The sequence below is a fragment of the Aulostomus chinensis genome, chromosome 5 (assembly GCF_037954235.1).
Source record: "Aulostomus chinensis isolate RoL2024-O1b breed Wild chromosome 5, RoL_Achi_v1.0, whole genome shotgun sequence".
NCBI classification, from domain to species: Eukaryota; Metazoa; Chordata; class Actinopteri; order Syngnathiformes; family Aulostomidae; genus Aulostomus; species Aulostomus chinensis.
This window is the reverse complement of record NC_141324.1, coordinates 26,890,469-26,914,988: the sequence shown is the minus strand read 5'-3', so window position 1 is coordinate 26,914,988 and position 24,520 is coordinate 26,890,469. Positions and strand designations below refer to the sequence as shown.

The window sequence follows — 24,520 nt, the reverse complement described above, 5'->3', positions numbered from 1 at the left end:
GCCCGGTTCACTTACGCTGCATTTGTCTCGTCTGTAAATTTACTTTTAATTTGTGAGTGTAAAAATGATCACAAACAAATTGTTTCAAAAATGACTTTCTGTTTCACTTCCTGCGATTTGGCTCTCTTCAGGCCTGGAGCATCACGTACATCACCTGGCTGACCTTTGTCTTCCTCATTTGGTCTTGCATGCTGTGGATGGTGAGGGACCGTCGGCGCTACGCCATGCTGACCTCCCCTTTCATGGTGGCCTACGGCAACCTGCTGATAGTGCTGCAGTACATTTTCAGTTTCGAGAGCGTCGCGACGGTCCCAGGACTGTCTGTTGAGAAGAAAAACCTGTTCCACTCACTGTCCTCCAAGGTTTGGAAGTTTAGATTAAAAGTCAAAGAATGTTTTGCTTCCTTGAAATGCAGCCATGAAAAAGCTGATGCTTGGGTGAGAAGCTGTGACCCCAAAACTCCATTTTGATGTGATATTAGCAAAGATTTGGAATACAAAATGTCAGAATTGAATATATTACACGATTGAGAGACCACATGAGAATACAAATGAGGCTGCCGAATTAAACGTCCTTGAATTTATGAAGAGAGGGCGGTCGTCCAAGGGTCTCTTGAGGGATGACGTCTGGTTTGTAGGCTTTTTGCATTCCTGGAATTGCTCATATGGAATTCCACCTTAACAGCTACTGAACCCGAGCTAATTTCCTCCCCTGAGGGGTTTTTGGTGGTGGCGTTGCATAAAACAATGTCGCTGAATTTCACTGAACTCGAGTGTAACACAAGCCAAGGAAGAACTCAGTAAAAATTTGTCCCTTAAACATTCTGAAAAAAATGACTTTTTTTTTTTTTTATTAAGTTTGATTGATTTCACCTTGGCGGAGGTAGACACGCACACACGTGCAATTTGATTAAGAGTCTTTCTCACACTTTTCATTTTTATTTCATGTAGGTCCTGTGTCTGCTGAGCTTCTGGCTGCTGCTGAGACAGACACTTACAGAGAGATTGGAAAAACAGAAGGAAGACAGTGCTGATCTGTCGGACGTTCAGGTGGAGGATCAGAAGATGAAGGGTAAGCCCCCGACGCTTCGTATTAAATATTCCCATCAAAGCAGAATCCTGTTTTATTAAATTGATTATGTTTTCTTGGTTGTAACGGCAGGTGGTTCAGTTTTGCTCTGAAAAAAAAAAAAAAAAAGTTAAACTGTGCCGCCGCAGACCTCAGGTTTTATTAGAATATAAAGTATTTTACAGCTCTGTAATTTCTGCTGCACAAAAAGATAGTTTGTAAGACAAAAGCCTGGAAAGTTATTCAATAGTAGCAAGGGAGTGCAGAGTTTTCTGATTCCCTGCTGTGTTTTATAGAGAAAGGGGACACTGAGCAGGAGGAGGAGGAGCCGGACCTCATGCAGGTTCTGGGCAACTTGGTAATGGCCCTGCTGGTCAAATACTGGATCTACATCTGTGGCGGCATGTTCTTCTTCGTCAGCTTCGAGGGAACCATCGTCATGTACAAGATCATCTACATGATGATGTTTCTCTTCTGCGTAGCACTTTACCAGGTACAGTTGACCTGAGTACACCTGAGGCAGTAGGCGACGTTTACTTGGTTAATGTCTACGTTAAGTACAGACGGATGAGTTGTTGCAGGAAGTGTTAACACTCGTGTTTTTTGGTGTTTTTGCAGTTTTTATGGCTACACTCTTGTTTTTAAATCATCTTGAGGTACATTTCCATGATGAGAACGGAATATTTCTATGTCCGGACAAGTTTTCAAGGTGTACAAAGCCTGTCAAAACCTAATGAGATGCATTCTAGTTTTATTACCAGTTGAATTAAGGCTGTTAATTTAGTTGTAGGGTCAGCTTGTAATCTAATTTAATCTAACTGTGCTCTCCGTCTTCATGAATGCGTTACAGATTGTGTTTATTTTAACTATCAGGTGCATTACGAGTGGTGGCGGCGAATCCTCAAGTACTTCTGGATGTCTGTGGTGATGTACACCATGCTGGTCCTCATCGCTGTCTACACCTTCCAGTTTAAGCGTGATGGGACAGAAAAGGACAGGTGAGCTCAGCCGGCAGACTACAAGTTTGAGAAGTAGGAAATTGACTCGCTGGTGATCTCGCTTCCCCGACAGACAACGGGGACGTCCAGTTGTTTTTTTCTTTACGTGATCAACATATTCAAGCCTGGTGGCGTCCTCAGTAAGAGGACCTCAGAGACGATTTCATGACTCTTTGTTTCTTTTCCTCGCTGAAGTTTCAAGGACCTGGGTCTTGAGAAGTTCTCTGTCGCCGAGCTGTTCACCAGGATTTTCATCCCTACTTCCTTCCTGCTGGTGTGCATTCTCCACCTGCACTACTTCCATGACCACTTCCTCCAGCTCACTGACCTCCAGGCTGTAGTTGCCAAAGAGGAAAGCACAATTTACAGGTGAGAGATATTTATTGTTTCTTCCAATCCAACACTGAAAAGTCTATTTTTCAAGGCCCTACAAGGAGATTTTGCATTGATCTGGAGGACTTAATGTGATTTAATCTTTTGATTATCAAGTTTTGTCAGCAGTGCACCTTTGGAGGTGAGTTCATGCTACTGGGTTTAAATTTTAAAGAAAAATATAAAAAGTAATACACAAATTTTCTACTGGCTAACCTTTTGGAGCTCACTGACAAAAGCCTCCAATTTGAGGCCAGACTGCTTGCAAGAATTTTGAGTGTTTAAATGGCTTGCCAACTTCTTCAGGAGCACGTTGAATATCTGAAATTTTTGGATGAGCTTTCGCCATTCAAGCCAATCAGAGCACAAGACACGGTGTTAAAGGGGTGGTCTGAACAATTAGGAACTGTTGTCAAGGTATGTGCATTTGCATCATAGACCAAAGTTATTGTTGCACTCTAGGACTCCGGCCTTAAATGGACTTTTAAATAAACAGGCTATGCATTGTGAACGCGTAAGCGACATTCCGAACACGTGTTCTTTTCTCTTTCTTCCAATTGGTGCACAAACATCTCGATTGCTTGATTCTCAGAGGCATCCATTTTTAGGCAAAAAAATCCCAGCTGGTGCATGGTTGGCGTCATTTGCCGTGTGAGTTCTGTTTGTTTTCATCATCAAAAATACTTGGAGGCGGACAGACTCATGGTGGACTCATCGATCTGGTGATGTGTGACCCCCATGTCTCCATGCAGTCATGTGGGGTGTAAACAAGTGAAGATCTTGAGCATAAGTCCAGCTTGCAGGCCTGGGTTCATGCTGTATAGCATTCTGTGCACTTTAAGAAGCAGTGGAAGTAGCAGTTTGCTGACTAAGTAACATGAACCGGCTGTATTTGGCATGAAAACATCCCTCCCATGACTTTGTTAGACAATCATTCACCCTCCTGTGTGACAGACATCATAACCACCACCCTCATCTGTCATTGTGTGCTTTGTTGTGCTCCTCTGTGTTCAGACAGCCACATTTTCACACTCTGCAACTTCACCATTGCAGATTTTCTGTCTTTTTGCGTCCGTTTGTCCCTGCTTTGCTTCTCTCTGTGACCTGCTGCCATCTCTGCTGCTCTTGTCTTCCTCTCCTCACAGCCATGATAAAGTTAGTGGGCGTGTCTATCTGATCATGAATAGGTGGGTAATATGCTCGCTTTCTGTTGCATCCATCTCCATCCCATTTCACCTCAGAGGCTTAACTTCTCCCTCCTCTTGTCATACATTATTTCCCACTTTCTGACCTGTCCCTCTTCTCTGTTAGGGTAAATTGAGGAACCTTAATCTTGACGTGAATTCTTGTTCAGTTTTGTTCCATGATTTTGCCTGTAGCCCTGTCATAGCTCTCTCGGGTCCCCTGTTGTCTTTTTTGGATCTTCAACGCTCCCTGAATTCAGGCCCAAAACCCCCTTCAGTTCTCTGTGATACTTGCCAACAAGCATGGTGAAGTGTGAAAGAAAACCTTCTTCTTCAGTTTCCCGATCTTGCAAATAATCCACCTCCTCTACTGCACCGAACCCAGGAAAATAACCCCCTTCCTGAAAGAGCTTGATTCCCCCAAACCACACTGGCCCTTTGGCCAGTTTTCCTGCATTCGAAACAAACTAAATGGATATTTTAAAGCGATTGCAAGTATAAGTTTCATCCTGCCTTTGTCGGTGTCTCTCCTCACTGTTTATCCTGACATTTTTTTGACTTCATTGTCCTGAGCAGCATCAAGCAAAAAATTACTCAACAGAACAAGTAAGTGTGACCAGCGGGTACCGCAGTGCTTGCTTTGATATGTGGCCGGTTCATGCAAGCCAAACCCAACCTCTGACTTTGTTCCACTGCCTGAGAAAACGTGGTTAATGCCTCCCTTCAGCTACCAGCATTTATCTGCTTCAAGAAGAAAAAAAAAACCCACCCTGGACATGAAAAGAAGAGCAACATCGATTGTTTTACAGAATGCAGAGAGAATGTGCACTGCTTTGTAATCACACTGCCTGATGAAATGCAGCTGTTCATTTACTGGACGAAGAGCTGATGAGATTTGCACCCTACTGACAAGCCGCTGGATTATTACTGTGTGTGTGTGTGTTGTATTTGTATACTAATGAGGACAGAATGGCTTCTATAAGATGCTGTGAGACAGTGAGAGACTCTTCAATCTGCTCAGTAGGTGTGGAGACCTCATTTATTTTGAGCGTGAAGAAAAATTAAGTCAAGAAATACATTAAAATGAAATATATTATCAAGGAAAAGTTACAAATAGGAAAAAATCCTGTGAATCAAATCTCTGGTAATGTTCAGAAATTAAATTGATTTCTGTAAATTGATTGTTTTTCATTAAAGACTCAACATACCGCCGTTTGTTATCCCGGTTCATCACATTTGCCATAACTGCAGTATAAAACACGTTTGGATTTGTAATGATAATTACACACATAAGAATAATGTATAGGAAGTGACGGACGCTCTAAAGTTAGAGAAACATTTCAGAACAAGCTTGTCATCAAATCTTTTCTTATTCGCTGTTATAAGGCGCTGAAACAAACAGCCAGTCGCTTCAAATAATGCAAAACTGGATTTCTTAAGCATTAAATTCATACCATTGTTACATTCTCCAGTATCACGAAGGTGTCGTAAATTTTGCAGACACAACTACCAGAGGCTTGAGACCGAAGCTGTCAAACAAGCTGCAGTAATCCCTCTTAAAAGGTCTGAAAGCTCCATCAGGCGTCGGACGCGATGCTTTAATTAAGAACGTGAACAGCGGCAGTCTTTTGCCTTAACTAATGAAATTCCTCAGAATCAGAGTCTCTTATTCCTTTGCAAAAGCAGTGAAGACAACTGCCAGTCAAGAGTGTAACAGTGGTCATTGATGGTCCTCGTAAGTATACTAATAAAGATGTGTGTGAGTGTTTGTCTTTGTGTGTGATAACCTGTCACGTGTTGTCAGGTTGGTGCACCCAGAGGGGAGCCTGGCAGACCTCACCATGCTCAGTGCCAGCTCAGTGGATGCAACGCTGACCAAGACGGAGGAGGAGGAGGAGGTGCAGGAGAAGCAGGACGATCAGGGGGACAAGGGGGACCAGGGGGAACAGGGAACCCAGAGGGACCAGGGGGACCAGGGGGATTGGGACATGGCGAAAGAGAAGGAGCAGACCCTGGTGGTGGTGATGGATGGCCCTGATGTGACCGGAATGAAGCCCAAGACCTTGTACGACCCGAGGCAGTCCAGCACAGATGAGAGCCACCAGTACAGTGTGGGGACGGAACCAGAACCGAGCACCGAGCAGAGCTCAGGTACGCGGTACCTGCAGCTGAGTGCACGTTCATCATTTTAGAGTTTCAAAATGTCCGACAAATCATGTCGCACTTGCTCGTTTCATCTGATCATCAATTAGAGGTCAGTCATTCAGTTCAAGGGGCTCCTGCCTCTGTTTCATACTTTAATTTTGAGGGTGTTTTTACTAATATTAACATGTATTTATGGTCATAAAGTTTCCAGTTATGGCTCAGAAAATCCCACTCTCTCGTGGGTCTGTTGAATACATCACATTCCTCACGGTGAATGAAAACACCTGTGTGGGTGGAGAACGTATAAAGAAAGACACAGGGCTGGTGACAGCTTCAGTGAATCCCCTTTGTGATGCGTTTAGGGGCATCAAAATGGAACGGTTCATTGACTCACACAGATCAGGCTGGCCCACATCACAATGACGAGGTTTTGTTATTTTCCAGTTTGTGTGTTGGTTGGCTCGTCAGGGACAATTGGATAATTTTGTTCCATGAACAAATTGATGTTGCTCCAACCAAAAAGTATATTTTCGCCTTGTAAGTACTGACAGTTAGCTCTCTTGAGATAACGAAGATATGTTTTTTCCCCCTGTGTGACTCTTAAAGAGGGCGACAGGGTGGTGCAGAGGTCAACACTGTCCCCTCACAGCAAGAAGGTTCTGGGTTCAAACCCACGGTGGAGCACGGGGTCTTTCTGTGTGGAGTCTCCATGTTCTCCCTGTGCCTGTGTGGGTTCTCTCTGGTACTCCAGCTTCCTCCCACAGTCCAAAGACATCAAGAGAGGACGAGGCTGATTGATACTCTAAATTGACCGTAGGCGTGGCTGGGAGAGCCAATGGTTGTCTGTCTCTATGTGTTGGCCCTGTGATGGACTGGTGACCTGTCCAGGGTGAACCCCGCCTCTCGCTGAAGGCTGCTGGGATAGGCTCCACCCCCCCACCCCCCCTGCGACCCTTAATCAGGATAAGCAGTAGAAAATAGATGGATGGATGGATGGAGGGTTGGATGACTCTTCAAGAGTCAACCACACATATTTTAGGTGTCTCTTAAGATAAGGAGAAGTTGCATCAGCATAATCACCACTACTAATACTTCTTTATAATGTCTCATGTAGTTACAGCAGTGAAGACGCTAAGGACAGTTTCATTAGATATTGCAGTTCTACACGTCCTGCTCCAGCTTGACGTGCTGCGTGCTGGGCGGTACTTGGTTTTGGCTGGACTGGGTTGCACGAACTGTTGCAGAACATCTCTTACTAAAACACCACAGGATTGTGGTTTGCATGCGTATCATGTAACCTCACTGGCTTGAACACGTTGCACGTCAGTATCATTTCTTCAGATTGCCCTGATTCATATTTAAAGCGCCTGAGAGAACAAATTCCAACAAATTGTGAATATATATTAGTATATTTCCGTTCATACTGCTGACTGCACCTCGAGGTTGTGGCTGATGACATAGCGGCAAGTGTTCCATGTTAGTTTTCTTGTATGTTCCTTTGGAGCGTTGTGTTTTAAAGGCTCTTAAGAAGGTTGTAACACTGCAGCACGTTTAGTCTGAGCTCAGACTCTTGGGACAGTGTTTGTGAGGGTCTTCCCTCCCTCACGTCTGACTCCAGAAGCCCTCAGAGGACGTGTAGCATGCAGTTATTCAGGCCAAAGCTCTCTTAGGGCTGTTGCCCAAGTATCTGCTGCCCGCTCCCTCACCAGCCAGCTATTCATCACTCCGAGGAAAGTTATGAAGATCTGTCCATTGCAGATTTTTGGTGTCGGGACGATTTATCCTGAGTTTTCTGACACAGCTCACTTTCATATATTACATTCTCCTGCAGAGGCCAACCAAAGCTACACCCACCGCATATTTACATAGACAGTCACACTGCTCTTAAATTAACGTGGTGTTTATATACATAGAATATAAAATAGGTGATAAAACACAACCCTGGAGCCCTTCTCAGTTTATAATGAACGAGGGGCGATTCCAACTATATGAACTCGTAGAATTTCTTATCCAAACAATAAGGCCTCTATAGCTGAGATACTAAAGCTTTGTAAAAATGAACACCACCCTCTCTAATTGTGACTTTTATATCCTTTGTGAGAGTATAAACCCAAACGCTCAGGTGATTAAAGCAACAGTTTGGAATTTCCATCCACCGTGACATACGTGTTCCAGCAAAATGTTTTTTTTAATGTTAGTTAAAAAAAACATTTTACAGCCTCAGAACTACTAAAACACACGCTGAGCTTAATGTAGTGACCATGAAAGTTTTATTTCACTCACGATACTTAAAGCCTAGACAGTTACATGATTACCAGTTCTATTTACACTCATTTTCATGCACATATGAGTTAGAGGTTCTTTGCAGGGCTACATTTTTTCTTATTGTGGAATTTATCGAATCATTAAACAATTGACTGATTAATAATTTAGTGTATAAGGATGCAGAAACTACTGAATAACTTATTGTACTTTCCTAAAGCTGAAGTTGTAAAAGTACAATGACGCTTGCTACCAGAGTTTGATCCATTTGGTCTCTTACATTTACAGTTTCAGTTATTCAGTTAAATTATTTATCCACGCTGAACTTAGCTGCAACACGACCGGATCGAGCCACCTCCGCCAGTGGGTCAGTTTGTTGTCAGACTTTACGTTTTGTGAAACGCAGGGATTTTCCCGGCAGCGATGACCTTAATGAGGGCAAACTTACTGGCAAGGGCCTGAATGTGAGGGATGTTCATTTAAAGTTGCAAGTTCTTCGGATTTGTTGATAATAAAGATAAATAGATTAGCAGCAGCCTTATTCTTTAATGGGATACAATCGAATTATAAGTCTGTTGATGCATTAGTACCCACCGAGGGCAAAGTGCCAGGACGACAGTGTTTATACAGACGTTAAGAGAACCCTTCACATTTGCACCTCCGTTGTCTTGTTGTCGGTTTGTGTTTAGATCTGGTTTTCATCTCCTCAGACCTGAAGAATAAATGGCACCTGGTGGTCGACCGTCTGACTGTGCTCTTCCTGAAGTTCCTGGAGTATTTCCACAAACTGCAGCTGTTCATCTGGTGGTTACTGGAGATCCACATCATCAAGATTGTGTCCTGCTTCATTGTCCTGGTTTCTATCCGAGAGGTATGAGGGCTTCTACTCTCCAGATTGCGCTGGACAGTCTGTAAATACCAACCAACTTTTCATATCATCTGGTTTGCATTGGGCCTCCTGCGTGCCGCCAATCTTTCTCTCATCTTGACAGTCAGACTCGTTACAATGAAAAGCGTTCAGTCCTGTTCTTTTTTTCGGACATGACACTTTCATCCATGAACAAGAGGAGCATTTATTACACCTTTCTGGTGCGAGGAAGCTGGTAAATTAGTGGTCATTATTGCCTGTTTGTTTTATTGCACTGATGATAAATGAATAAAATTGATGTCTTGCAATGCTGAGGCACCTCAGACTAATAAGAGTTAGCCTGCATGGCCTACACAATCACTTAGTAATAATAGCAATGCATTGATGAGATCAAAACCAATGATAGAAAGTGATAACGGAGAGAGGGGACCATATAGAAAATAAGAGAATGTTGTATTTCAATCGATAGTTTGATTCGAAGCTGTGAATAAATCCCCAAGGACATCATACGAAAGCTTTTTGATGGTTCTTCAAGAATGTTTTAAAAGAAGAAACTGATGCAGCAGCCAACTGGATCCACACCTGACAACTTGAAAAACTAACTGTGGGGTTTATAACCAACTGGCTGAGGGTTTAAGGTTGCATGAGCTCCTCTTGTTTGCCAGGTTCTTATTAAAAATCCACATTTACAGACTTGAATTTATGCACTGTTACCATCTTGCCTTTGTAGTTGTTGCCCTCTTGTTTTATGTGATTTTTACACATTAGATTTGCCTGGTATTGTTGTTAATTAAAACAGCGCGATGCAAATATCCTCCACTGAAGAATGATGGTTGCCGGTCAGCCGTGTGTCAGTCCTCCATGTCCTCATCACCTCTATTGCGTCCTCTGCAGGTGTCTTTGCTCAACTATGTGTTCCTGGTGTCCTGGGCCTTTGCGCTGCCCTACAGCCAGTATCGCCCCCTTGCCTCCAGTGTTTGCACTGTCTGGACGTGTGTCATCATCGTATGTAAAATGTTGTACCAGCTGACGTCGATAAAGCCGCCAACCTACTCCAGGAACTGCTCCATGGTGAATATAATCAGACAGGGATTTGTGGAGCCGAGCTGAATAAATCATCATCCTTCTTAATAATTTAGTTGACCTTTCAGTTATCTCAAGCATATGAACTGTACATTAATGCTTACATTTAATATCACACACCTGACTGCAGGGTCTGAGGTCTGTTTTCTGTTCACAGCCAGAGGGCTACACCAGAGACCAGGAGGAAGAGTTGAAGGAGTCGCTGCTCTACAAAGTAGCTGTGGATCCGGCCAACTGGGTGGGCCTGCAGAAGTCTGACGACCTGCTGGCTTACATCAGGGTGGGTGGCAGAATTTTTTTCGCGGCTGTTTACAGTGCACGCATGACAGTAGCGAAGAGAAAAACAAGAAGTCTACTGATGATAAATAAATAATACAACAATGATGCACCTCTTGTTTTTTCCTCATTTCATTTTGAATAGATTTGCTCTTCATTGTCTTCCCTTTTAAAGAGTTTCTTTGCATTTGTCTCCTTTTAATTCTGATGTGCATTTAGAGACGCAAAGGTGGAAAGTAGCAAATAAAAATGTACCTTTTGTACTTTGGTGTTTTATTCGAGCGCAGATGTACTTTTCACTTCCTACATTTGCAGATTCTGTCGTTTCAAAGCATTTGAGCAGAATTACCTGTTGTTTTAATTTTGTATTATTGCACACCTTTGCGTGTACGTCATCAACCAGCTGGAATTGATAACACTTACCCGCATATGTGACATCTAGTGAATCTTTACCCATGGAAACATTCAACAGCACAAAAACAACTTGGTGCTCTTTCCCCACGTGTGCAGAACAACCTCTTGATGCTAGCCCTGTTAGCATTCGAGGTGACCATCTACCGCCACCAAGAGTACTTCCGACTGAGGAACAAACTGTCGCCTCCGGCTGCCAGGATTATCTTCCATGACATCACACGGCAGCACCTGGACATCGGCATCGTCAGCTTCATCAAATACTTCATCAACTACTTCTTCTATAAGTTTGGACTTGAGGTATGGATGGATGGAGGCAAAAATACACGGGTGTGGAGAATTTGTGTCAGTGTCCTGTGATATCCAAGAGAGAGTTGACACTTAGAGCCCTGCAGGTGAAACCCATAGGCCCTGAAAGTGTTGATCAATGCATGATGGAAGGCACAGCAGACTCCAAAGTATCACCATTAGCTACATCCTGCCAATGGCCTCGCACAGTCTGCAGGATCTACTGTACAATCTCGTTCTTACAAAATTAGCTTTTTTTTTTTTTTCCCCTTAAAATTTAGTCCAGATCCGTCAAGTAGTTTTTGAGATCTGAAGCTAACAAACAAAGAGTTACACGCTGGTGATCACATTGCCCAGACAGCAGTGGTGATTAAACTGCACAGCTCGACCTTTCCAACGAGTCCGTTGGCTTGGCTGTGTGACACAGCGTTGGCTAGAAAACTAATTAGACTTCCCATCAAATGCAATCGTACTTAATCTGCACACATGCAGTGATTTTCTTCTGACAGACAGATAACCAACACTGGTCACATGATCTTCCTGGCAGAGGCAACCAACACTGCCAAATATAAAAGTACCCCCCCCCCCCCCCAAAAAAAATTAGCCCCAGATTTTAATCGGCTCTTCTTGTCTCCATACCACCACATTAATAGTCTGCTTATAGTAGTGTAGCAATAGGTTTACCACATTGATAGTTTTTGCCTAGCACCTCTAACAGTGATGGTAGCCTAGACGGTGCTTAACTACTAGATGGTAAGAGCCTGAAGGTAAAGATGCAACAAACAATGCGCCTCTCATGGCCTCTTCTCTGGTGTGCAACCCACAGACCTGCCTGCTGCTGGTAGTGAATGTAATCGGGCAGCGTATGGACTTCTACGCCATGCTTCATGCCTTTGCTTTGATAGCGGTCATGTACAGACGAAGGAGGAAAGCCATTGCTGAGATCTGGCCCAAATACTGCTGCTTCCTGGCCTGCATGCTGACCTTCCAGTACTTCGTCTGCATAGGGATTCCCCCCGCAGCCTGTAAAGGTTTGTGTTCACCGAGAATGAGCGGTGATGTCACAGGCTTCCAGCAGCCAATAACTGGAAAGATGATTAAAGTGACTGTCAGTTGCACTTGATCTATGTTTTTATTTTGTCAATACATAAATTCAAATACAGCAAAATCTTTTATTTCTGTTTGGATCTCTGCCTGATAAATGCACAGAAGTCGAAAAACAGCTTTTTGTAATGCAGTTATTTTTCAAGTTATTCATAGTGCTGCGATCGTGTAGACCATATCATTAGTTTTATTAATAATGAGTACAACGGAAGAACATTGTCTCAAGGTTATGTCTTAATTTACCCACTATTACAGGGGAAATAAAAGTTGTTTCCTCTTATCACCTTGTTTTTATCCCCGATTACTTATTTGAGACGCGAGTCCAGGTCAAGTCAAGGTCTTATACAGTCAAAAAGTGAATCCAAGTTTCAAATTTTAAAAATTATTTTATTTACATATTTATTTATGTATTTGTTTATTATTATTATTATTATTATTATTATTATTATTATTATTATTATTATATATTTTAAATATATATATTTATATTATTATATTATATTTATATATTTGTGTGTGTGTGTGTGTTGGTTCTCTCAGATTATCCCTGGAGGTTCCCCAACTCTACGACAGACTCCAACGTGGTCAAGTGGCTCTATGTTCCAGACTTCCTCACGTGGCCCAACCCATCGTTCCTCATCTGTAGGTTTCTTCCTTGGCCTGCTAGTTTTCTTTTAGCAACTTTGGAGACTTTTAAGAGGAAGATTTTACGCAAATTACTTTTACATTAATACTTTTATTTTGATAAAGTAACTCAGTTGTGCTGCTAATACTCGACTAATACGATTTTCAACGCCGTATGTACCTGCAAGGAGTATTTTAACTTAGCTGTATTGCAACTTTTATTTCAGTACCAGCTCTTAATCCCTCTTCCTCCACTGCCTTTTAATGTCCATGCAGGTAAAATAACACGGCTGTGTGAGTTGTTGAGAAGGTGTGGTGACAGATCTCGCCCTCCTTTCCTCTCCTCTCCTCTCCTCTCCTCTCCTAGACGACTTCATGTTGTTGCTGTGTGCCTCTCTTCAGAGGCAGGTTTTTGATGATGAGAACAAAGCGGCGGTCCGCATCATGGCTGGAGACAATGTGGAGATCTGCAGAGACCTGGACGCAGCCTCCTTCAGCGTCCACAACCCTGTGCCCGACTTCATTCACTGCAGGTACAGCTGGAGCAGCGTTACTCTACATTCACACAGGAGGATGGTGTGGCCCTGAGCGTGTTTGGACCAGAGAGCAGTACGGCACGATATTAGATTCCTAACTGGTGTCAGATTTTAAATTGGATTACATGAAAACAATTGTCATAATTTTGTTGCCATTTGAGCCAGCATTGATATCGAAGGCCATGATGCTCAGGGAAGCAGAGGAAGTGAAATAGCCGGTGTAATTGATGCTTAATTATGAAAGATGCCTGTAATCATGTCAAAAGTAAAATGTGTTCAAAACAAGCAGAGCTATTGAAAACTGCATTTCTACCTAAAATATGTATAGTCAACTCTCTCTCTCTCTCTCCCTTTCTCTCTCTCCCTTTCTCTCTCTTTCTCTCTCTCTCTCTCTCTCTCTCTCTCTCTCTCTCTCTCTCCCTCTCTCTCTCTCAATATTATAAGTATTCTGTGCAGTATCAGCCTTTTAAGACAAAGCTGTGGTCCCTGGTTGGATGAGTCCTGGTTTAAAGACCTGTGTAGGTGTCTTCGCCTCTTACTTCCCCCAGCAAACACTGAGCCACGGTACCACTTAATATTTCAACTGGATTTCTCCAGTCGAGCTGCTGGAGGTCAACGCTGTAGAGAAGCGCTGTTGTACTTGGCTGCCAACTGTGTAACTGTAGAAGTGGTTCTGAATAAGAACATACTGGCTCAGCAAATCCCTTATCCTGCATAAATAAAGATGAGAAAAAAGAAAACGAATGACAGCAGCTCACGTCAGAGTGTTAGCGAGAGATGTTATCAGATACGCGTTATTGCAGAAGTCTGCAAGTCTGATACGTGAACTGTCATGTGTTGCACCTAAAGAAGAGCGGAGAGAAGCTTTTGCGAGACTTGGAGATAAAGTGTGAGAAAGACCAGTGATAGGATCCTGACCTGTCCACAGCCATTGATTATGTGCTCTTCACATTCCACTGTTTTGATGCGCAAAGTAGGCAAGTCTTTTATTAACGCACTCTGTGTCCATCAACAAGCACTAGTAGAGAGAAAAGAGCTGCGCAGCCTGTCTGTCCACGCCATAGCAGCTCTGCACTTATTCCATCGTTTCCCTCCAGGATCAAATTACGGATACGAGGTGGAGTGGGGGAGGGGGGTGGGGGTGGGGGGCAGAAATCCATAATCCACAAAAACACTCTGTCCGTCACTCCGCGACTCAGACGCTTTTGCCTTGTACTCTAACTCAATAAATAGCTTTCAAGTATGGAAAAGGTATTTTCTCCCCCCTGATAAAGATGGACACTCTCTCAGCTATTCCGGCCCATCAACGCATCATCCGATCTCAGCCACTTCATCAGAATTCCCTCTCAAACGGCGCTGTTGTGGTCCCATGTTTTTCCCCCCACATCCATCAAATGAGTGCATGCTTTTTCCCATGTTTATCCATCATATTAGCGGCGGAAACACAACATCCATACACATGCTCTTAGCATATTACAGCGCACACACATGCAGTAGTGCACCTGTGCTGACTGAGTGACAGGAGTCAGGTTTCAGCTCGCACTGGCGGTCACTGATCAGACTCTTACCAGTGTCCGGACACTAACCCATCCACTAAGTGTGATTAATATTGTGCAGTTGAAGTTTGAATCCTTGGTAGCGAGTAGCGTTCTGCATTGCTGAGAAGGAAATCAGTTCTTCTTTTTTTTTGGGGGGGGGGGGGGGGGGGCACTGTCGTCACAGCGACTTCCAGACTCAAAGTTCCAGGAGGTTTTGCCCCAGGGGGACAGTAAGATGTGACAAATTGGGACAAACAGCCCTATTTAAGCGATTTATGGTGCATGATCTAAAGCATCCATTCAAATCAAATCAAGTGAGAAGAAAGGTCATTTGTTCACTGACTTTGGCAGAATCACTTTTTTTTTTTTTCTTTTTTTTACACAACTGGTGGAGCTGCCCCCTGCTGGTCATTAATCAGAGATCAGCTTCGGGAACTTCATGATTGAGGGGTTAGCAAACTGGATAAGTATTTTTTGATCTTGTGTGAATATTTGTTCCCTGGTCAGATTACATCACTTTTGGGTGCATCTATCACTGCTTTGAGATGCATTCACAATGTAAAAGTAAGAAAGCTCTGGCGCCGTGCCTGTCTGTGACTGGATTCACTCAGCAACTGGTCATACATGAAATTTGGCTTGTGCACTGTTGGCGCCACAGGGAAGAGCAGGGCTGAATTTTAGGTCTGGGGTTTGATGAGGTAGGACAGAGGTCAGAAACTCCCATCCTGCCTCACAGTAGCCTTCCACATGATATCAAATTATTATGTTAAGCCTGACCAGAGATTTGTCGTCATTATTATGATTATTATTATCATATTGTTATTATTACTGTTATTGTCAATGCTAACCTCTTAGCTCCTAGCTAACATGACTGTTTGAGGTTCCCTCTTAGTTCTACTGCTCTTCAACACACCAATATATCACTTTTAAAAGCCAGTGGTTGAAACGCTTAAAGTGGCTCCCTTGGACAAGACTGGACAATCAGCCCCCCCAAAAATTTTGGGTTAGTGTCCCCTGGTCTGAGATGACATTCTGGATTCATTGGATTCTTATTGACAGTCTAGCTGAGAGCCAGGGTTCTTGAGAGCTCTGTTTCTCTGTAGGTTGCGTTACATTTGGATGGCTTGCTGATAGGGACAGAATACAAAGAGACATACTGAGATTTCAGTGCTGCCTTGAAAGACGGCGGTCGGAGGGACTGAGAGTTTTGTGATGTCACACGATCCATGGCCCCGCCCCTCAAAACACAGGCTGAAAACCGGTTCGCAATTCACATTCAACTCCCCACTGTCTTTTAGGTCCTACCTGGATATGCTGAAGGTCATCATGTTTAGCTACCTGTTCTGGTTCGTCCTCACCATCATCTTCATCACTGGAACCACACGCATCAGTGTCTTCTGTATGGGTTACCTGGTGGCTTGCTTCTACTTTCTGCTCTTTGGCGGTGAACTTTTGCTCAAACCAATCAAAAAGATCCTCCACTACTGGGACTTCCTGATTGCCTACAACATCTTTGTGATCACCATGAAGAATATTTTGTCCGTGAGTATGGCAGATGCTTTACTAAGAGAGAGAAGAGGATTGTCGACGTGATGGAGAGTCAGATACAATAACGGATTGTTGTCCCCAGATCTTGGCCTGTGGCTACATCAACTCTTTGATAAAAAACAACTGCTGGTTAATCCAGTTGCTCAGTCTGGCCTGCACCATCAAGGAATACAAAATCAAAGATGACCTGTGTAAGTGAACATCAGTCTGCATTTTATGGTTGGATTTATTCATATAGATATAAAAGGCAAGATATTCCCCTCACATTTTGGCTACTATTATTGCAGCTTTAAATTGTTACATTGATTTGCTGTTCCAAATCGTGTCCACGAGTGTGTGTTTCCAAATGATTCAGAATTAAACCCACATCCTTGTTTATTTTTCCATCTTTCATGCCAGTTTTGTTCTACTCAGTCTTTAAATTGATCCCGATGGCAAACAGCTTTGCAGTGAACAGAAATTACTGCAACTGTACTCCTTCAGTGTCAGGCACTTTACTCTCTCTTCACATTCAGTTGTCATGAAAATAAAATAGTTTACAGAACAGCTCAGTTGCTCCCTTTCCAAGAAACACAAGCGCATAATTTTGATCTCCTCGGTATGCCGGTAACTGTGGAGATGAGCGAGGGATTAAATCAGGTATTTATTGTGAATGGCTGTGTTTTCTGTTGTTTGACCAGCTGCTAATTCTAAGTGTGAGCTCCCCCAAAACGAGGCCGGGATCATCTGGGACAGCATCTGCTTTGCCTTCCTGCTGCTGCAGAGGCGAGTCTTCATGAGCTACTACTTCCTCCACGTGGTGGCGGATATCCGGGCATCACAGATCCTGGCGTCCAGGTACAGAGCTGGATTTTCTCACTACGTAGAGACACCTATTGTTACCAGATATCTATGTTTTTTGTCATTATGGTAAATGGACCTGCTTCAAAACTAAATGGCACCTTCCATCGTCTGTGCTCCTCCATGGACGCATTTACTGCTTCGACTCCTTGCAGTCACACGGCAGTGCCAGTAAGGGCAAGCTCGGCCTGCAAAAAAACTACTCCAAAATGGGGCAACTGTCCTGTAGAATACATTCCATAAAGCTTACATTTCTCAAAAAAGTGTTTAAAATCTTGATCTTGATGGAATCTGATATTATTTACTTGATGGAGCAGAATTCCTTCTCCCATAGGAAATGTATAAACCCTTGTTTATTTAGAATAAATTCAGGTATATTATAGAAAATAAAGCATGAATGAGTAGTAAGAGACAGCAAAAAAGGAAGAGTGTGTGTGTGTGTGTGTGTGTGGGGGGGGGGGGGGTCATAATTGACTTACTTATTATTGTCATTAAAAGACTGAATCAAATTTTGCAGCCCGGTATTTTATTCGTAAGCTTTCTGACAGAAGACAAACCATCAGGCACGGGGGGAAAACCACCTCCTCTCCTTGGCAAAGGTAAGGAAGAACAATGCCAGTTGTGCCCTTGGGTTGCAACGCTTGCAGCAGAAAACAAAGTTTCGTGAATGTTTCGTTTGAGGGCTGTAATCTGTGGAGCACAAACCTCTGCCAAGGCCAGTGATAGAAATACAAAGACTTCCTCCTTGGCCTGTGCTCAAGGGTGCAGATCTCTTTGGGGGGAGGAATGTCACTCATATCAAATTATTTGTGGCAACAGAACCAGCTACGCCACAATTGGCATAGAGTTCTAAAGCATCAATCATCTATGTAGCACATAATGACCGGTACGGAGGGTTACAGATCTACGTTCAGCGTTGAACTGGATGTTGTGAACGCGTGATCAGTCGATGGCGTGCCTCTGTGTTTCAGAGGGGCCGAGCTGTTCCAGGCCACCATAGTGAAGGCGGTGAGAGCCAGACTGGAGGAGGAGCGCAAATCTGTGGAGCAGCTGAAGAGACAGTGAGAATCAAAATGTTGAAGAGCAAAATGTTGTTGCTGCTGTTGTTTGTGAATTTTTGTGAAGCACTCAAATCAATTGGGGATCATTTTGTGTGCGTCTGCCCAAACTGAGAGAAGGAAATCATAGGATCATCATGAACGGGAGCTTCAGTTTAAAAAAAAAAAAAAAAAAAAAAGTTGTGGCTGCTTGTACTACATAGGAACATACAATATTGTTCCTCGGTGCAGTAGCAGCGGTTGGCCAGTAGTGGGGCTCTGTAGTTCTCTCAAATAGGACTCAGCAGCACGTGTGTTGGGGATCACTTTAGCACCATTGACATCGCCATTGTTGTTATTTGTCTTTCCGTGGAGCTTCTGGACGGCTGCGCTCACATCATGTGTGTATATCAGGATTTTGAATATCTTATTAGGCCTCATTGGTAAACACAGAAGTAAAACATGTTTCAGAGGGACTAAAAAAAAACCTGTTCAGGATTGAAAGCATCTTTGCCGTTTCCAGGAAGTCGGCCCTCAGTATATCATACTACATAAAGTTAATGTGTTTCCACCACTTAACCTCAGGAGTTACTCATAAACTCTAATAATATCCACTCACTCGCCTTAATGAGCACTCCACTGTTATATAACATGCACTAATTTCCATACGAGATGCTTATGGGCAGTCAGTTATGTTCCCCCGTGTCGATACTGAAGCGTGTCTTCTCCATCTCTCTGATCTAATCAGGATGGAGCGCATTAAGGTGAGGCAGCAAAAGTTCAAGAGAGGCAAGGAGAAGATGCTGAGCATGGTGCAGGAATCCGGAGACGGGCAGACCCTCGTCCAGCCCGTGGAGGACGATGATGGTATGACGAAGGCTGCCGGGGCTTTTCACTCTCACGTCAATATTTAGTGATGTATTATGATTGCTAGTAGGGATGCACAATAATAGTGGCATCACCGCTATCGGCAGATATTGATCCTTTCATAATATATCAGTATCAGTCTGATGGCCCGCATTGATGGTTTTGCTCAAGCCTCTTCACCTCCGCTCATCATCTGTTCCTTTGATGAGTAAAACAATTCAGTAAATATAGAATTTGTACATTTTTTCCAAACGTTTTGGAAATGAAGAGAAACATTCACAATATTTACGCGTGTTTTCCGGTGTGTAAATATCACTGCAAATATCGACTAGCTATGAAATCACTTGTAAAAATATCTGCAAAAAAAAAAATATCCAAAGTTCTAGTGGTGCTCGGGGAAGGTGGGTGAGAGTGAATTAATGCCTTATTTTGTAGCATTACGTTTAAAATTTCTCTCTGTTTGTTTTTGAAGAGCATTTTGTCAAAATATACATTGAAATTTGCAGAAGAATTGATTTTCTTGTGAAATGTTGCATTGATGTATTTGTGAAATTTTAGGAGCACGGCGAACGAAAGCCAAGACCAAAAAAAAGCAGTGGTGGAGGCCGTGGGTTGACCATGCTTCCAGTAGGTTGACCCCCCAAACCCTCTTTTTCTCTTCCTCCACTCTGATTGGCCCTTGCGTCCTTGACCAGAACACTGAGGATTCCAATACTGGTCCAGGGCTCTGAAGGCACCAGCATACACTAGCCTTTCACCATCCAGACTTTAGTCCTTTTCTGCCTCTATTTAAGGACCCCTGTTACCTCGTCTAAGAGGAGGCACTTAAAATGATGTATAATACGGTCAGTGTCCTTGCAGGGCAGGGTTTGCCTTAAATAGACACTTTGAAATAGCAAAGAAAGAGAAAATGACTAATGGCTGCAGTGGGTTTAAACTTCGGTCTCACCTTAAGAGCCCACAGTAGAGAATCACTCTGTCGTAAAACATTTTCATGCAAAGATATGAAGTCAACTTGCCTTTATTCTCAGTACTGGAATAAAGGAAAAAGAGTTTTTTCATTCTTTGCTTGTAGACATGATCACCCAACAGGTATTTCCTTGAAGAATATTGAACTGAAGCCATGATTGGACCATTGAGATGCAAAATAAAAGCGGATGATGATCGTATTCCAAAAAATGGTTGCCTGTTTGGTTTGAACTCATGTCTCATACTGCAACCCCACATGACATTTTTCAAATAATTTCTCCATTTTTATATCCGTGTCATTTGATGTTTCGTCTCCGTCTCCCCAGCATCCTCCCTCGCCTCCCACCCACCGTGGTTCTGTTCAAGGACATAAGTCAGCCCATTGCTTCTAACACGTCAAATCTTTAAAAAACATTCTGCTTTGTGCTCATGGTGATATTAGCCATACTAACATGTTTGGTATGGTGTTTTTCTGCTTTATATTGTCACGCTGTTTAAAAAGTATCTTTTAGATTCAGTTTGATATGTGGTGAATAAAATAGAGTTTAATGAGAATTTCCTCTTTAAGCGAGCGACCCATCTCTGAGCCTCATTTTACCGCTGTGACTTAACTCTCGCTGGGACTGAATGTAACTGAACTTTATCCCGTGTCCCTCAGTGGTTAGAAGTGGAGAATATTACTTGTTTGAAACTGACAGTGAGGAAGAAGAGGAGGAGGAGGAGAAAAAGGAAGAGGACCCACCAAAGAAGTCTGCGTTTCAGGTGCAGTTTTCCAGCAGCTCCATGTGAAGGGGGTCTCTGAATCCGCCTCAGACACAGTGGTTTTATCACCCGACTGTAGATTTTTATCAATTGAGGATGTTGCATTCAGCAAAGGTGAAAAATAGAGTTCACTACCAGCCCTTTGCTCGGTAACTGGGTCACACTGGGAAAAAAAAACAAATGTTGCTAACTTGCTGTAAATATAGTTGTCTAATTTGTAATTTTTTAAAAATCTTAATTGAAGAATTGCTTCACAAGTAGCATCTCAGGAGCATGAAGATGCTTGGTTTTTTTTATAAGGAGGATTTCATCTTTTTATTCAAATAACTTTTGCTAACCGCGTTAGCAAATTATTTTACTTACTGCAAACAAAGAAAATCTCAAGTTTTTAAAAAATTGTTTTTACTAGAAATCAGATAAATCAAGCAGGACTTCCGGTGCCACATAGCACTTTTAGATGTTCCCATTGTATCTTATTTTCTTAAATGATCTACTAGATTGTTTCTGGTGTGTGATATGGCTGGTTTCTACTAACCCTCTCTCACTCTGTCCTCCCTCTGTAGCGAGCGATTGGGAAGTTTGTCTCTGCTGTTCTGGCTTTGCCCAAGTCTGTCATAAAGCTGCCTAAAACTATACTGCAGTATGTAGTGAAGGCAGGCAAGGTACTCACCACCAGCACTAACACTGCTTGCTTTTACTGTATGAACGATGACTACCACCACTTTCTAGGTCCTGTTCCTTGATGTGCTTTGATACAAACAGTTAATCTGCAGCGCAGTGATGGACATTGTTGGAAATATCATGATCTCCCTAAAATGGCTTGACATAAATCACTAAATATGACCTGGAATGGCATTTAACTTCTTGCGTCTTGCTGTCAGATTACTGGGCTTGAAGTAGTTTGCATGAACTAGAGGCTTTGTTCTAAAATCGTGCCATTGTGACACTCGTTCTCTGTCTGATGTGACCTTTCCATGTGATGCGTTGCTCTGAAAATGTCTGCTGTCATTCTCAGTTATGCAACAGCTTTCAGTGTTTGAGTCTTTTTGTGTTCTGTGTAAGTGACCACACTGGAGGCTGCGTTTGTTTCAGTGCAACAAAAAAATGACGGTGCAACAATTGCAGTTGCAGCCGTCAGCTAAAAAATAAAAGCTTGGAATGAGATAAGCTGAGGAAGTCAGTGGGGAAGAACTCCATTAGCATGCTATGTGTTGCAACTCTACGACAAGAAGACCTTTAATTTCCTCTTGTTTATCACATTGAAATTGTCTTTTTGCCTTTTGCTCACCTCCTCGACTTCTCCTTTTTGAATTTCCACTAAAATTCCTCCTCTTGTTGTCCAGTTTCTTTACCACGCCTGGATCACAGACCCCAAAGCTGCCCTGAGGGCCCGAGGCAAAGAGAAACGCAAATTTTGGAAGAAATACACAAAGGGGGTTAGACACAAGAGAAGCAAGAAAGAGGGTAGGCGATTTCAAGAGAGAAACACTGATGAAACTTTCCTTAAAATGAATCGTGGTTTTAGTAGCATCATGTCATTTTAGTCACGTTGAGGCTTGTGCACTCTGCTTCTGCAGGCCATGTAGCCATCGAAGTTGGTGAGCTGTCAGATGACCAAGAAAAAGGAGATGAGAACAAGAAATCTAGTGGTCCAGGTTGGGCTCTCTTTAAATGATTTCATTAGATATCAAATAAAACGCACAACTGTGCTGTCAGCATCCTTCTTTAGTGGAGCCTAAAGTTGTTGTCGTGAAAATGCAATATCTTATAAACTCCTGTGTTGTGTGATCTGACCCAGACAACATCATCAAGCGAGTGTTCAACATCATAAAGTTCACGTGGGTGCTCTTCCAGACCACCGTGGACAGCTTCACCAAGTGGATGAACGACATGTGCAGGGAGTACATCGACATCTCCACTGTGCTGCGGATAGAACGCTGCATGCTGACCAGAGAAGTCAAGAAGGTGCCTGATTCAAAGCTGCTTGGGGGGTCGTTGGTATGATCGAGCGAACCAGTAAATGGCTTGACTCCTCTCTCCCTCTACCAGGGCAACGTACCATCCAGAGAGAGCATCCACGTCTACTACCAGAAGGCCATGAAACTCAACATGTCCAGGCAGGCCAGTGTGGATCAGCTGGACGAGGATGAGTCGGCCCTGGGCTCAACAAGGCCAAGAAGAAGGCGAGCAGGCTACCGCATGGAGAGCCAGGACTCCACAGCCTCTCGAGACAGCATATCGAGGTGCACAGCGTGGGGAGTGAACGCCAGCAAAAGAGTGCATGAACATTCCACCTTTGAGCTTTGCTTTGCTGATGTTAAGGAGGTTGTGGCTGTGGGGCAAAGTCCAAATGCTGAAGTTGAGGCACTGTAATGTCCGCTACAGGTCATCAGTATGTTTCAGATTTTAATCTTTACATTAGAGCCCGCCCCTATGTGAGTGCAGCATTATGAAAACTTTGCAGATAACTTTCCATTATGTTGTATAAAGGAGCCGTTTTTTTAAGCGCAGGTTAAACAACTACACTGTTACTCACATGTAAACAAAGTAACTTCTACATATGACAGATATAAGACTGTAAATTGGTTTGTTTTGATACATTTTGCTTTGGCTTTTGGCTTTTCAGGACGTTTTCTTCTGTTTGCATATCAACCGACATCAGAATGTTTGGATGGGTGGTGTCTGTATCGGCCCTCAATAATCCAGTCAGTTGGGTTCCTGTGTTGCAATTTCCCAGTATCACAAGGCCTCATATTTCTGATTCGTATTGTTTATTGTCAAGAGGGGAGCAGTGATACTCATAGAGACAAACACCCCTCCATCAGGCTTTTGTTGTCATGGCAACAGCCTCTCAACATTACTTCAATACAGGTAGCCCTTTATCCATCAAGCTCCTCATGCGACCATATAAGACACAAGATACATATTTAGGTTGAATTAAAACATCATTTTCTCACGGAATTTCTGCCCTCACAGAATATTGTCATTTTTTTTCCACGGAAATCTGTTGTTTTTGTGATTTTCCAATGATGTGAGCGTTACAAGTACAATTTACCTCTACCGTCGTTTGGAGGAGGCAGAAACCTCAAAGCCTCTGTGAATATAAAATATTATATATATGTTATGAAGGTGCATTCAGTGAGCAGAACATTGTCAGCCATTGATAGGAGAGTCGTATTGAGCCATTCCATCCTCATCCTCTGCTACATCTCAGGATTCTTATGGTCATATGTTGATAAGCGATGTCGTTTCCGGCGTAGTTGTAACAGCCCCTGAAAGATTCCCCGCTTTGATTTATCTTACATCCATTCCATCTCATCCTCTTAACGCTTTCCATCTGCCATTCTCGCCATCTGTCAGCGCCTTCACCGAGGCCACCACCCTGTTTTCTCGCCAATCCACCTTAGAAGATCTTGATGGGATGCCAGAGTGCATTCCCAAAACCAGCGAGCGAGCCAGGCCAAAACTACGAAAGATGTGTGGCATGGACATGTCCAATTCCTCAGTGGACAGCGGCAGCAGCTTCATGTCCAGGTGCCCAGCTGCTGCATCACTCATGTATCGCTTAGTAATGTAGCTTCCATGCATAATTATCATACTTGTGCCTCTTTATTACTGGTGCACAGATTAATGCACCCTCTTTTTTTTTTTTTTTTTTTAAATTTTGGAATTTGGTTGAAAAATTGCAGGATTTTCTTTGCAAAATCCATAAAAGACCCAAAACTGCATATCAAATTTAC

At 43.0% G+C, this 24,520-nt stretch overlaps 1 protein-coding gene across 3 annotated transcripts in view; it reads left to right on the top strand.

Annotated features, from left to right (window-relative positions):
• Positions 1 to 24,520, top strand: part of piezo2b (piezo-type mechanosensitive ion channel component 2b) — a 74,448-nt gene that overhangs the window by 37,766 nt on the left and 12,162 nt on the right. For 2 of the 3 annotated variants that reach the window (XM_086204291.1, XM_086204290.1), the window contains 26 exons: positions 132 to 362; positions 951 to 1,071; positions 1,365 to 1,561; positions 1,942 to 2,066; positions 2,262 to 2,435; positions 5,427 to 5,773; positions 8,740 to 8,900; positions 9,792 to 9,968; positions 10,138 to 10,260; positions 10,767 to 10,967; positions 11,782 to 11,986; positions 12,600 to 12,701; positions 13,051 to 13,216; positions 16,056 to 16,299; positions 16,388 to 16,496; positions 16,986 to 17,142; positions 18,117 to 18,206; positions 18,931 to 19,049; positions 19,608 to 19,676; positions 20,677 to 20,780; positions 21,344 to 21,442; positions 22,124 to 22,244; positions 22,358 to 22,435; positions 22,579 to 22,745; positions 22,830 to 23,023; positions 24,141 to 24,314. In XM_086204291.1, the coding sequence (XP_086060417.1) occupies positions 132 to 362; positions 951 to 1,071; positions 1,365 to 1,561; positions 1,942 to 2,066; positions 2,262 to 2,435; positions 5,427 to 5,773; positions 8,740 to 8,900; positions 9,792 to 9,968; positions 10,138 to 10,260; positions 10,767 to 10,967; positions 11,782 to 11,986; positions 12,600 to 12,701; positions 13,051 to 13,216; positions 16,056 to 16,299; positions 16,388 to 16,496; positions 16,986 to 17,142; positions 18,117 to 18,206; positions 18,931 to 19,049; positions 19,608 to 19,676; positions 20,677 to 20,780; positions 21,344 to 21,442; positions 22,124 to 22,244; positions 22,358 to 22,435; positions 22,579 to 22,745; positions 22,830 to 23,023; positions 24,141 to 24,314 (4,055 nt within the window). The remainder of the gene's footprint in view (positions 1 to 131; positions 363 to 950; positions 1,072 to 1,364; positions 1,562 to 1,941; positions 2,067 to 2,261; positions 2,436 to 5,426; positions 5,774 to 8,739; positions 8,901 to 9,791; positions 9,969 to 10,137; positions 10,261 to 10,766; positions 10,968 to 11,781; positions 11,987 to 12,599; positions 12,702 to 13,050; positions 13,217 to 16,055; positions 16,300 to 16,387; positions 16,497 to 16,985; positions 17,143 to 18,116; positions 18,207 to 18,930; positions 19,050 to 19,607; positions 19,677 to 20,676; positions 20,781 to 21,343; positions 21,443 to 22,123; positions 22,245 to 22,357; positions 22,436 to 22,578; positions 22,746 to 22,829; positions 23,024 to 24,140; positions 24,315 to 24,520) is intronic. The other variant, XM_086204292.1, reaches the window with a different exon arrangement.